Here is a 12827-nt window from a genome sequence, read left to right as displayed (position 1 = left end):
CCAAGACAAGGGCCATGCTGCAGCCACCCCCTTGCAGGATGCAATCCACCATGCATCCTGGTGTTCATTTCATGGTCCCATAACTCCCTCACCCTCTACTTCCCTCAATCCCTCCTAGCTCTTTTGTTCATGGTGATTTGAGTAGACGCTCATGTGGAGCGATGCCCATTAAATTGCAATTTCCCACCTTTGGGAAAAAGGATGACAGTCCTGATCCGCTAATGTATCTGGAAAGATGTCATGACTTTCTTGCCCTCAATCCCCTGGCTGACGAAGAACTCCTTGCCACATTGAGGAATGTGTTGCATGGGACAGCTCGAGACTGGTGGGATGTGGCACGTCTCACCACTACCTCCTGGGCTGACTTTGAGGCCAAGTTTTCCTCTGCATTTCTGTCTGAGGACTACACAGATGAGCTGGCAGACAGAGTCAGGAATCGAGTGCAAAGGGAGAAGAGAATATCCGTGACTTTGCATACGGTTACCACCCCTGTGCAGAAGGTGGAAACCTGGATTGAGGAGGAAGAGGTCATTAAGTTGATCTTGAAGAACATCAACCCACTACTAGCCAGTCAACTCAGAGAAAGAGTCACCACTGTCGATGGACTGGTTACGCCCTGGACAGCAGTTCGAGAAGGACAGAGAAGGCCAACAGCACTATGAACAGAGAAAGAAACAGACACCCAAACAGTTACCCAAACCAGATCATCAACCACAGCCAGAGTCTCCAGCCAAGACCCCTCCCATGTTCTGTTGGAGATGTAGCCAAAAGGGACATTCTTCAGCTACATGTCCCAAGACCGTATCAAGTAAACCCTTCCAGAAACCACAAATCACAACAGGCCAACACACCTAACACACTTCGCAGGAACGACCATCCTACTCTGGGTGCTTTGACCAGAGCTGAAACCTCAAGAGTCACTGCCTACGCCCCCGCCCACATCCCCTTCCTTTCAGTTAATACCACACCCAGCTGGTGCTACCCCTGTCCATAGGCCCATGGACAGGAAGAGCCATCCTGGACACCGGGTCATCCTACACACTGCTCAATGAGAAACTGTGGAAGGAGGTTCAAGGTCCAAAATACAACTTGAAGCCGTGGACAGAAGGTCCACTGTATCTGGCTGACGGTGAGGCTAAACGACCACTTGGATGGAGTGAGGTGGAGTTCCGCCTGTGTAACCGCTCCTATATGATTCCTTCGGTTATCCTACAAACCAAGAACCTTGCTTTTCCTGTCGTGTTGGGAATTGATTTCATGTACTTCAGTGGTGTCCAGATTGATATCACACACAATTGCTACTGGTTTCAAACAATCCGAAAGCAAGAAGCATTTCTTCCAATCAGAAGTTACAAAGTTACATGATTGGGGTCCAAATGTGCAGTCTTCTCTGCCGTTGCTACGGTACCACTAACCCTGGGTAATCCTTCTGATGATCTCCTTTTACAGGCTGTAAGAAGAGCTCAGCTGGAACAGCCAGAGGGAGTTAAGGCTGTTGGATCAGCTGCAGAATAATGCTGATGTGTGTACTTCAAAGCTAGGACGCACCGGACTCCTGAAGCACAAAATATTCCCTTACACAGGAAATGCCGATCAAGCAAAAGCCATATCGTTTTGTCCAGCGAAGCTAATCATCCAAAAGGGACTCATTAATGATATGTTGACACAAGATATAATAGAACGTTCCTCCTCTCCCTGGGCTGCTCCTGTTGTCCCTCATTCCAAAAAAAGACCGGTGGTCTTAGATTTTGTGTGGACTATAGGAAGACCAACAATGTTTCCCAGACTGATGCCTATCCTCTTCCCACCATCCACGAGATCCTGGAGTCATTGTCTGGCGCTGTTGTGTTCACTACCCTTGACCTCAATAGTGGCTATTGGCAGTTGAGATGGACCAGGAAAGCAAGGACAAGACTGCTTTTGTCTGTGCTGAGGGGCTTGTTTTCCCTTTAAGGTGATGCCTTTTGGATTAAAGAATGCACCTGCCACTTTCCAAAGACTCATGGAGATTGCGTTAGGTGAGCTCAAAGGGAAGATATGTTTCGTCTACCTGGACGATATAATTATCTACTCCCAGAACAGAGAGCAACACTTTCAAGACCTTCAAGCAGTGTTGGACAAGCTAAGAGAAGCTGGTCTGACAGTGAACATGAAGAAGAGCAACTTCTGCCAAACCTCCCCGAAGTTCCTTGGCCATATTGTGTCTTGTGATGGTATTCATGTGGATCCTGAAAAGACCAAGGCTGTACAAGACTTCCCCTGTGCCAACCACACTCAAGGCCCTTCAACGGTTCCTTGGGATGGCTGGATGGTACTATCGGTTTGTGTGGAACTTCTCCCAGGTGGCAGAACCCCTCAACGGTTGAAGCGAAAAGGAGCGAAATTCCGATGGACGGCAGAGTGCCAGAACTCCTTTGAAACCCCGAAACGACACCTCGTCACACCTCCCATTTTGGGTCATCCCAACTTTGATTTCCCTTTTGTTGTTTACACTGATGCAAGTGATGTTGGACTTGGTGCTGTCCTAGTCCAACAGACTGGACTTGGTACTGAAGAAGTGCTAGCGTTTGCCATCGGACATTGAATGGAGCAGAACGGAACTACTCCACAACCGAAAGCAAGAGTGCCTTGCAGTTGTCTGGGCTTTGGAAAAGTGGAGGTACTATCTGGAGGGAAGACACTTCACTGTGGTCACTGACCATTCCTCCCTTGTGTGGGTGTTCAAGACCAACAAACCAAGCACCAGGCTCATCAGATGGGCTCTCACGGTTTGCAAGAGTTCACCTTTGCAGTAGAATACAGGAAAGGAAAATACAACACTGTTCCAGATGCCTTATCCAGAGCTCCTGCTTGTGGTAATGGTGGCCCTCATCTTACATGTGCTACTGTCCTGTCTAGCAGTCGAGACTCACCCAAAACTGACTTTCCCATCTCTGATGAGGTCATTTGGAAAGCCCAACAGGATGATCCAGCAGTACAGGCTTTGTACCAGACTATCCTGGAAGATGGAGAAAAGATGGTTAACCCTACCACAAAGCTGACCATCATTGAAGACAAAGTCTACCGAGTTGTACAACTACCTCACAGAACACTCTACCAAATGTACATACCTGAAACTCTACGCCTTCAACTGCTTCAACATTTCCATGAAGACCCATTAGCTGGTCATTTGGGCAGGTTCAAAACCTACAAACGTTTGCAAGCATTACTGTACTGGCCACATCTGAGCATGGATGTGAAGTCACATATCCGAAACTGTCAGGTTTGTCAAATGTACAAACCAGAAGGTAGAAAACCTGCTGGCAAGTTGCAGCAAACTGTAGGTTACCCGACCTTGGGAAATGTTAGGAGTGGATTTGATGGGTCCATTTCCTAGAAGCTCCAATCAGAATGTGTACATGCTTGTTTTTGTGATTACTATTCCAAGTGGGTTGAGCTCTTTGCCCTCGTCAGGCCAGCGAGGACCGTCTCTAACATCCTTACGAAAGAGATCCTGACTCGCTGGGGAGTGCCTGATTACATCCTGTCTGATCGAGGTTCCCAATTTGTCTCTGATCTCTTTGGAGAGACCTGCCAAAGATGGAACCTGAGACAGAAGTTGACCACAGCCTATCACCCACAGACCAACCTCACTGAGAGAGGTAAATCGAACCTTGAAGACAATGGTTGCTTCCTATGTAGGGACCCAGCACAAACACTGGGACAAGCACCTTCACGAGTTTCGATTTGCCCTGAATTCTGCTGTGCAAGAGTCCACTGGAGTCACACCTGCAGAGCTGAACCTAAGTCGTCTCCTCCGAGGACCCTTGGATATGGTGCTACAGCCCCAGCAGCTTACTCCAGACGCTGCTTGCTATGACCAGGTAGTCCATCTCCACGACTTGAGAGCTCTTGTCTCAGGAACATGATCCAGGCTCGACTCAAGCAGAAGAGAAATTATGATAAGAACAGACGAGACATGCAGTTCCAGCTTCGTGAGCGGGTGTGGCTTCGCTCTCATCCTTACTCGAAAGCTGAACAATTCTTCTCGGCCAAGCTCGCTCCTAAATGGCAAGGACCATATAGGATTGTGGAGCAGATGGGCCCTTTGAACTACCGAGTGGTGAAAGAGGACACAGGTGAAGATATGCGCGTTGTCCATGTCTCACGCCTTAAAGGCCTGTTACCCCTCGGCTGAGGAATGGAGGAGATTGAGCGCCGCAAGGTCCTGAGATCTTTGAAGAGGAAAGTAAGGAGACTTTTCTCGGATTCCCAGACCCAGAAGTCTCACGGCTTAATGCCTGTGACCCCTCAGCTGAGGAGCGTGGAGCGCCAAAAAGTAATGAATATTTTTGTAGAGGGAAAGTGATGAGGAGACCTTTCTCGGTTTCCCACCAAGATCTGCCTTCCCGACAATGGTCGGCTTTTTTCCAGGGGAGGGGTGTGTGACGGCCCTGGAATATTTCTGAACCGTCTCAGTGCTTCTCCTTCTAATAGGGCGTCTCTTTAATTCCTCATTAAATAGCCAGCATCAGCTGCGCAAAGAGAGGGTGGTGATTGAGACATGAATGAGGATGTGGACGACCTTCAGTTCATGAAGCTTCGTCATTACGTTTGTTTTGTTGCCTTACAGTGTGTTTTGTAGCCTTAAAGCGAGTTTACCCAGGATTGGATCCACTCTGTGCGTCTGTGGACTACCACTCTCCGTTGGTTTTCGTGGCCTTTTCTCCGCTGGAGAGCTGTTGGCGGATTGTCTGACTGACCGACTGACTACAACTTTTTGTACACGGTATTTCATTTGTTTGGGGTGATGTATACTGTGATTTATGTAGTTGTGAGGACGTATTATTCTTTGGGTAGTCTTTGATCGCTTTATAGTTGTGTTACAAAATAAGTGTTATTTTGAGTGTATGAATATACTGGGTTTATGCTACAGACAAACGTTGCGGGACTAAGGTCACTTGAGTCACTGAACTTATTTACCGGGCTGGACTCTTTTTATGCCCGAGAGTACAGGACATTTCTAAATGAACATAAGTGCAGTGATTTGTTATATTGTTGTGTGTGGGTGTGGTGATCATTTATGTTGTTAATACAACCACGCAAAAGAATACACTTGTTTGAAGTTCTTTCCAAGGTTTTAAGGGGTTTATGAAAAGTATATTTCCATCTTGACTTTTACATAAGTCCTTTGTATTGGTGTGACTTGACGGACCAGATGGGACTCATTCCCTCCCAAACTAAAAGGAGAAACCCATGCTTTCTCTGGTGGGCACAACCTACCTGGCACCCCTATAAATAACCTCAAGTCAAAACCGTTACAGTGTGTGTGTGTGTGTGTGTGTGTGTGTGTGTGTGTGTGTGTGTGTGTGTGTGTGTGTGTGTGTGTGTGTGTGTGTGTATGTGTGTGTATGTGTGTGTGTGTGTATGTGTGTGTGTGTGTGTGTGTGTGTGTGTGTGTGTGTGTGTGTGTGTGTGTGTGTGTGTGTGTGTGTGTGTGTGTGTATGTGTGTGTGTATGTGTGTGTGTATGTGTGTGTGTGTGTGTGTGTATGTGTGTGTGTGTGTGTGTGTATGTGTGTGTGTGTGTGTGTATGTGTGTGTGTGTGTATGTGTGTGTGTGTGTGTGTGTATGTGTGTGTGTGTGTGTGTGTGTGTGTGTGTGTGTGTGTGTGTGTGTGTGTGTGTGTGTGTGTGTGTGTGTGTGTGTGTGTGTGTGTGTGTGTGTGTGTGTGTGTGTGTGTGTGTGTGTGTGTGTGTGTGTGTGTGTGTGTGTGTGTGTGTGTGTGTGTGTGCGCGCCCTCTGCTCCCAGTGTATATGAGATGTGAAGCAGCAGATGCCTTGGGAAAGTACACCTATCATGGCTGAATAACTCATCACTGCCTGAAGCACCGGACACGTACTGTAGCTCCAGGAGATGAGGTGTCTGTGTGTCGTAGAAATCTGAATGAAATAGGCTCTCTGAAGGTCAGTGTAGAGCAGGGCCCGCTTAGTGTGGGGCTACGCAGACCCCCCTGTCACACGTACACACACACAAAGACAAGCACACTCAAACACACACAGACAAATATGTAGACATAAACACACACACACACACACACACACAAAAAGGCTGATAAAAGATGACATTGCACATCCCCCTAACCCTCATTATCCTTGGAATAAAAATATTATGAAATGTTTATGAGGTAGTTCTGTTGCTCTCCGGCACAATAAAACAGTGGATTAGTAAAACATTAAGGCATTTGAACATTCAACCACTAAAACAAAATACATTAAATTGGTTTAGTCGAGGTTAGCTCTGGTTAAAGGTGAAAAAACATAGTTTTTAATACGTTTAAGTGACATTATCAAAGTGCATTTGAAAACAGAAGTTACACGTACGGATGTGTGATCGATGGTCACTACATTCTGTGCAGTGTTAATCACCGTAACATCAGGGTCACATCCCAAATGGCACCTTGTTCCCTTTATATTGCACTACTTTTGAATAGGGCACATAGGGCACTGGTCAAATATATAGGGAATAGGGTGCCATTTGGGATTCACACCAGACTACATTTTGTGCAGAGTTCAGTGTGAAGTTCAAGCAACATTAAGTGCAAAGTGAAGCATCATCCTCATATTTTATTCAGTGATATTATAGTCATACCATGTACTTTAGCCAGCCCTCAAGAGGGTCACTGTGGGTCGAATGCTAACTTCAGATCCATGCAGGTAACTCAGACTTCCACCTATCATTGAAAGATTTGTACAAAAATATTGAGATAGAAGTGTGGATTTCAAGTATGGATTCAGCTCTTAATATGTTCCCTATCTATTCAGCTCTTAGTATGTTCCCTATCTAATCAGCTCTTAGTATGTTCCCTATCTAACCAGCCCTTAGTATGTTCCCTATCTAATCAGCCCTTAGTATGTTCCCTATCTAATCAGCTCTTAGTATGTCCCCTATCTAATCAGCTCTTAGTATGTTCCCTATCTAACCAGCCCTTAGTATGTTCCCTATCTAATCAGCTCTTAGTATGTTCCCTATCTAAGCTCTTAGTATGTTCCCTATCTAATCAGCCCTTAGTATGTCCCCTATCTAATCAGCTCTTAGTATGTTCCCTATCTAATCAGCCCTTAGTACAGTATGTTCCCTATCTAATCAGCTCTTAGTATGTTCCCTATCTAATCAGCTCTTAGTATGTTCCCTATCTAATCATCTCTTAGTATGTCCGCTATCTAATCAGCTCTTAGTATGTTCCCTATCTAATCAGCTCTTAGTATGTTCCCTATCTAATCAGCCCTTAGTACAGTACGTTCCCTATCTAATCAGCTCTTAGTATGTTCTCTATCTCACCAGCCCTTAGTATGTTCCCTATCTAATCAGCTCTTAGTATGTTCCCTATCTAATCAGCTCTTAGTATGTTCCCTATCTAAGCTCTTAGTATGTCCCCTATCTAATCAGCTCTTAGTATGTTCCCTATCTAAGCTCTTAGTATGTTCTCTATCTAACCAGCCCTTAGTATGTTCTCTATCTAAGCTCTTAGTGTTCCTTATCTAAGCTCTTAGTATGTTCCCTATCTAATCAGCTCTTAGTATGTTCCCTATCTAATCAGCTCTTAGTATGTTCCCTATCTAATCAGCTCTTAGTATGTTCCCTATCTAATCAGCTCTTAGTATGTTCCCTATCTAAGCTCTTAGTATGTCCCCTATCTAATCAGCTCTTAGTATGTTCCCTATCTAAGCTCTTAGTATGTTCTCTATCTAACCAGCCCTTAGTATGTTCTCTATCTAAGCTCTTAGTGTTCCTTATCTAAGCTGTTAGTATGTTCCCTATCTAATCAGCTCTTAGTATGTCCCCTATCTAATCAGCTCTTAGTATGTTCCCTATCTAATCAGCTCTTAGTATGTTCCCTATCTAAGCTCTTAGTATGTCCCCTATCTAATCAGCTCTTAGTATGTTCCCTATCTAAGCTCTTAGTATGTTCTCTATCTAACCAGCCCTTAGTATGTTCTCTATCTAAGCTCTTAGTGTTCCTTATCTAAGCTGTTAGTATGTTCCCTATCTAATCAGCTCTTAGTATGTCCCCTATCTAATCAGCTCTTAGTATGTTCCCTATCTAATCAGCTCTTAGTATGTTCCCTATCTAATCAGCTCTTAGTATGTTCCCTATCTAATCAGCTCTTAGTATATTCCCTATCTAATCAGCCCTTAGTACAGTATGTTCCCTATCTAAAAGGTGCCAGGTGGGGGGTTTACTAACTACTAACCTTACCTTAAGGTGCCAGGTGGGGGGTATACTAACTACTAACCTTACCAAAAAAAAACACACTAGGTGTCACTGTTGTAAAGATGCTAGATTCTCTTATTAACAATGCCATTTCATAGGTGATCCACTAGGGGTGGTAATGAGCTGAGCTCAGTGAGGGGGGAGTAGGGAGTGGTGTGGAGGGGTTGTTGAGGTGGGGGCAGTTAGCCCCCGTTTCCCAATCGCCCCGTAGGGTCGGGCTCTTACCTTGAAAGTGGACATGGTGGGGTCCCTGTTATACCTGTCTATGGTGTGGAACTTGGTGGTGGGGTGGTTGAGCTCAGGGTACAGCTCAGAGTGTCTTTTGCGAGTGTGCATCACTTTCTGGAAGGAGAAGGAAGGTACAAAAAAAATGAAGAAAATAAAAAGATAGATAGATAGATAGGGGATGAGGGGGAGGAGGGGCCAATGAGGAGGAAGAGACCAAGGGACTGAGAGCGATGACAGCCTCAGCGAGGGGGAGGAGGGGATGGATAGATGGATAGATAGCTGAGTCCTCCCATCTTCTCGCTAAAATGTCTCTGTTCTCTATTAGGCCTCGATGCTGCCTGTGATGTAACATGTCTATGAGTTTACTCTGAATGGATATGAGAGCCAAACAGGCTGCATTAATGTTAGTGTTAGCTATTTAGCAAGTTAGCATTAGTTAGTTAGCAACTAGCCAGCAGTGAAGTGTCTCTGAGTAAAAGTTTCCTGTAAGTACAGATCTAGGATCATCTTACCCTCCCCAAATCCTACCCCTCACCATTTAGCTGAGACTCAACTGACCTTATAAGTTCCATTATCTATAAGAGCAACTATGTCCTATTACAAGTGGAAGTGGAAGTCCCTGACAGGATAGAGACCTTGTCACAGCGACTCGCTCTCTTCGCTAATGGCTAGCGCTTAAGCAGCGCGGTGTGTCGTCTAATCGACATAGCCGATCAGAGGGCGTAGAGAGACACAGGGGCCAGACAGCGACACTCACAAACTCAGACTCTCTGGCCAAGGCCGGCTGTGACCGCTGCCACCAATTACCACAGAGTCTGCACTGTCTTCTCTCCATCTGTCAGTTCTCTCTCTCTCTGTGTCTCAGAGTCTGCCTTCATAAGTAACTTTACATCTACTTCCTTTAAAGTCGACCTCTCCCGCTCTCCAAAGCTCCCTCTTTCTTTCTGTCACTGTCTGTCGTTTTTTGTCCCCGCTGCCCCTTCTCCTGTGTCATGTCTGTCATCACTGCTCTTTTCTCTCACTTACTTTACCTTGAACTCTCACTCCCTCAGACACTCACTCTGTGAAGGGGTACACTGGCGTCCATTTTGACACAGGAAGTCAGCCATTTTGAGGAACATATCATGCAGTTTTGCAGACTACGCCAGACAGGAAGGGTTATAAGTTCTGGGTAATAGTTGCCCTTAGGCAACATCATCCTACTCCAGGTTATCCAACTGTAGCTAAGCGCTAGTGCTTGTTAGCCTGTTAGTTGTGCAACAGTCCACACATACCTTAGTTCTACTATGGACAAGGCCTACGCAGTGGAAAGCAAGTCTCCAGTCCTTACAAGGTAAGGATAAGGGGGAAGGAAAGCCAATATTCATTGAATAAAGCAAAGGGGTTTAGTTTAGTTTATTGTTGGGGGGGCTGTTTGAGACTGGAGATTTGCAAGATTCCCAAGGCTTGTTCATTCCACGGAGCGATTATTGCACTCCAACACACACACAAACACACGTGATTACGCCCAAAACACACACATCATACCAAACTTGCATAAACTCACCATCAATCATTCATCCACACAAAGCGTTCTACTAAACCATTGTTTCTTCAACCAAGACCTGGCACCCCATTGTGCATTTTCCATTCAGATTGAAATGATTGACGGATTCATTGAAAAAAGTTACATTAAGTTATTGTTTTTTGTATACCTGCTGGTATATGTTCAATATATCAATCATTTGGCCAATCAAGCTAAAATCAGTCAAAACCAACTCCATCCATTTACAGGGGGTGCCCTAGATCCTTGTTGTAGAAACAGGCTACACTATGCATGGGTTGGACTGTACAAAGTCAAATTCAAGGGGGACACAGGCGCAAGGGGGCGTGGGGGTTAGCGATGCCATTGTCTCCTCTATGCGTCACTCAAACCTGGCTGAAGCAGACAGAAGCAGAGACAGCCTGAAGGGAGGGTGGGGGGTGGGACCTTACCTCAAAGTCCAGCTCAGAGTACCGTACTCTTTTCCTCTGAGGGAGGAGGGGGTCGGGGGAGAGAAGATATGATCAATGTCTGTAGATCCCTGGACCCCTCCACTGATCATCAACATAAACACGTGTGTAACAAAGTAGTAGTTTTTACTTGCCACGTGCATGTGAACACAAAACACACAAACACGTCATGTAGTGGTTCCAATGGAATTCAGTCCTTCTGATGACTCGGTTGTTGGAACCTTGTGGGCTTCATTCCCACATGGGCAACATATTCAGAATAAACCAGTCTACTGTACATTGCTTTGGATTCAATGTTACAGTCAAATCTATTTAAAATAAACATATTATTAAAGTTCTCAATAACCAACAGCCGTTATTCTATTGAAGGTATGTCCTAAATGATTGAGACAGTAATGTAATGTCCTTCAACTGTCTTCCATGCTGTCTCCTGTGTCAGACCACTCAGTCACTCCATAGCTTGGTATAACCTAAAGGACGACTGTACCTACTGTACACTAAGAGATGGATGTAGTCCACTTAAGAGTTAACTCTCTGCCTTTTGGTCTATCCCTGACATTCTCTCTCTTTCGCTCTCTCGCTTCATCTCCCTCTCTTTCTCAGAAACCCTTTACACCACTGAGAAGATTGACCCTACATTTAGCTGAAAGCCCTGGTCCTACAGTTAGCTGAAAGCCCTGGTCCTACCGTTAGCTGAGAGCCCTGGTCCTACCGTTAGCTGAGAGCCCTGGTCCTACAGTTAGCTGAAAGCCCTGGTCCTACAGTTAGCTGAAAGCCCTGGTCCTACCGTTAGCTGAAAGCCCTGGTCCTACCGTTAGCTGAAAGCCCTGGTCCTACCGTTAGCTGAGAGCCCTGGTCCTACATTTAGCTGAAAGCCCTGGTCCTACCGTTAGCTGAAAGCCCTGGTCCTACATTTAGCTGAAAGCCCTGGTCCTACAGTTAGCTGAAAGCCCTGGTCCTACATTTAGCTGAAAGCCCTGGTCCTACAGTTAGCTGAAAGCCCTGGTCCTACATTTAGCTGAAAGCCCTGGTCCTACCGTTAGCTGAAAGCCCTGGTCCTACATTTAGCTGAAAGCCCTGGTCCTACAGTTAGCTGAAAACCCTGGTCCTACATTTAGCTGAAAGCCCTGGTCCTACAGTTAGCTGAAAGCCCTGGTCCTACATTTAGCTGAAAGCCCTGGTCCTACCGTTAGCTGAAATCCCTGGTCCTACATTTAGCTGAAAGCCCTGGTCCTACCGTTAGCTGAAGCCCTGGTCCTACCGTTAGCTGAAAGCCCTGGTCCTACATTTAGCTGAAAGCCCTGGTCCTACAGTTAGCTGAAAGCCCTGGTCCTACATTTAGCTGAAAGCCCTGGTCCTACAGTTAGCTGAACGCCCTGGTCCTACATTTAGCTGAAAGCCCTGGTCCTACAGTTAGCTGAAATCCCTTTTCACGTGTGGTTTCATGTTATCACATGTTGCCTTACATGTTGTTACATGTTGTCACATTAACTTCACATAAGATCAAGTGATCACATGAAAAGGGGGAAAATATGTGTTTGTCTCCTCTCCTCTCCTCTCCTCTCCTCTCCTCTCCTCTCCTCTCCTCTCCTCTCCTCTCCTCTCCTCTCCTCTCCTCTCCTCTCCTCTCCTCTCCTCTCCTTCCATCATCACTCCCTCCTCTACTTTTCATGCCAGTCTCTTCACAGCAGCAAACACCATTACAGAGCTTTTCAATGGACTTATTCTAGCTTTCACATTAAAATCTACAAATCAAGCCGTTTCAATACCAAAACCTCAACCCCTCTCCAGAATCTCAAAAGCAATCAAGTCCATTTCTGTAATTTGTTACACTATGCATCTTCATGTTTGAGTTAGATTTTAAGGAGCATTCAAGCTCCGTCAAATAAACTGCTTATCCAAGCATCTGATAAATGATGGCTGCGTCCCAAATGGAATCCTATTCCCTTTATAGTGCACTACTTTTGACCAGAGCCACAGGTCAAAAGTAGTGTGCTATAGAGGGAATAGGGTGTCATTCAGTGGAGGCTGCTGAAGGGAGGACGGCTCATAATAATGGCTGGAACGGAGCAAATGGAATGGCATTAAACACATGGAAACCATGTTTGATGTATTTGAAACCATTCCACTGATTCTGTTCCAGCCATTACCATGAGCACGTCCTCCCCAATTAAGGGGCCACCAACCTCATGTGGTGTCATTTGGGACAGAGACAATACATCCCACTAAGCACAGGGATATCTCAGAGGTCTCTCAGAGGGATGTTTAACGATATTCAGGAGTGGACTCTCAAAGTCTGAGTTCAGAATTATACCCTATTCCCTATATAGTGGGCCTACCCCTGGTCAAAAG

General features: G+C 45.7%; 1 protein-coding gene across 2 annotated transcripts in view; it reads right to left on the bottom strand.

The window, feature by feature from the left end:
* LOC121572027 (adhesion G protein-coupled receptor B2) overlaps positions 1-12827 on the bottom strand; it is a 467080-nt gene that overhangs the window by 20140 nt on the left and 434113 nt on the right. The window contains exons 32-33 of one of the 2 annotated variants that reach the window (XM_041883878.2): positions 10458-10493; positions 8481-8597 (exon numbers count right to left, since the gene is read on the bottom strand). The exons of the other annotated variant lie outside the window; for it this stretch is intronic. Of the exons in view, the coding sequence (XP_041739812.2) occupies positions 8481-8597; positions 10458-10493 (153 nt within the window). The remainder of the gene's footprint in view (positions 1-8480; positions 8598-10457; positions 10494-12827) is intronic. 2 annotated transcript variants of the gene reach the window in all.

The sequence above is a fragment of the Coregonus clupeaformis genome, chromosome 8 (genome assembly GCF_020615455.1).
Source record: "Coregonus clupeaformis isolate EN_2021a chromosome 8, ASM2061545v1, whole genome shotgun sequence".
Classification (NCBI taxonomy): domain Eukaryota; kingdom Metazoa; phylum Chordata; class Actinopteri; order Salmoniformes; family Salmonidae; genus Coregonus; species Coregonus clupeaformis.
The sequence above is the reverse complement of the archived record's forward strand: the minus strand, read 5'-3'. Positions and strand labels throughout refer to the sequence as shown.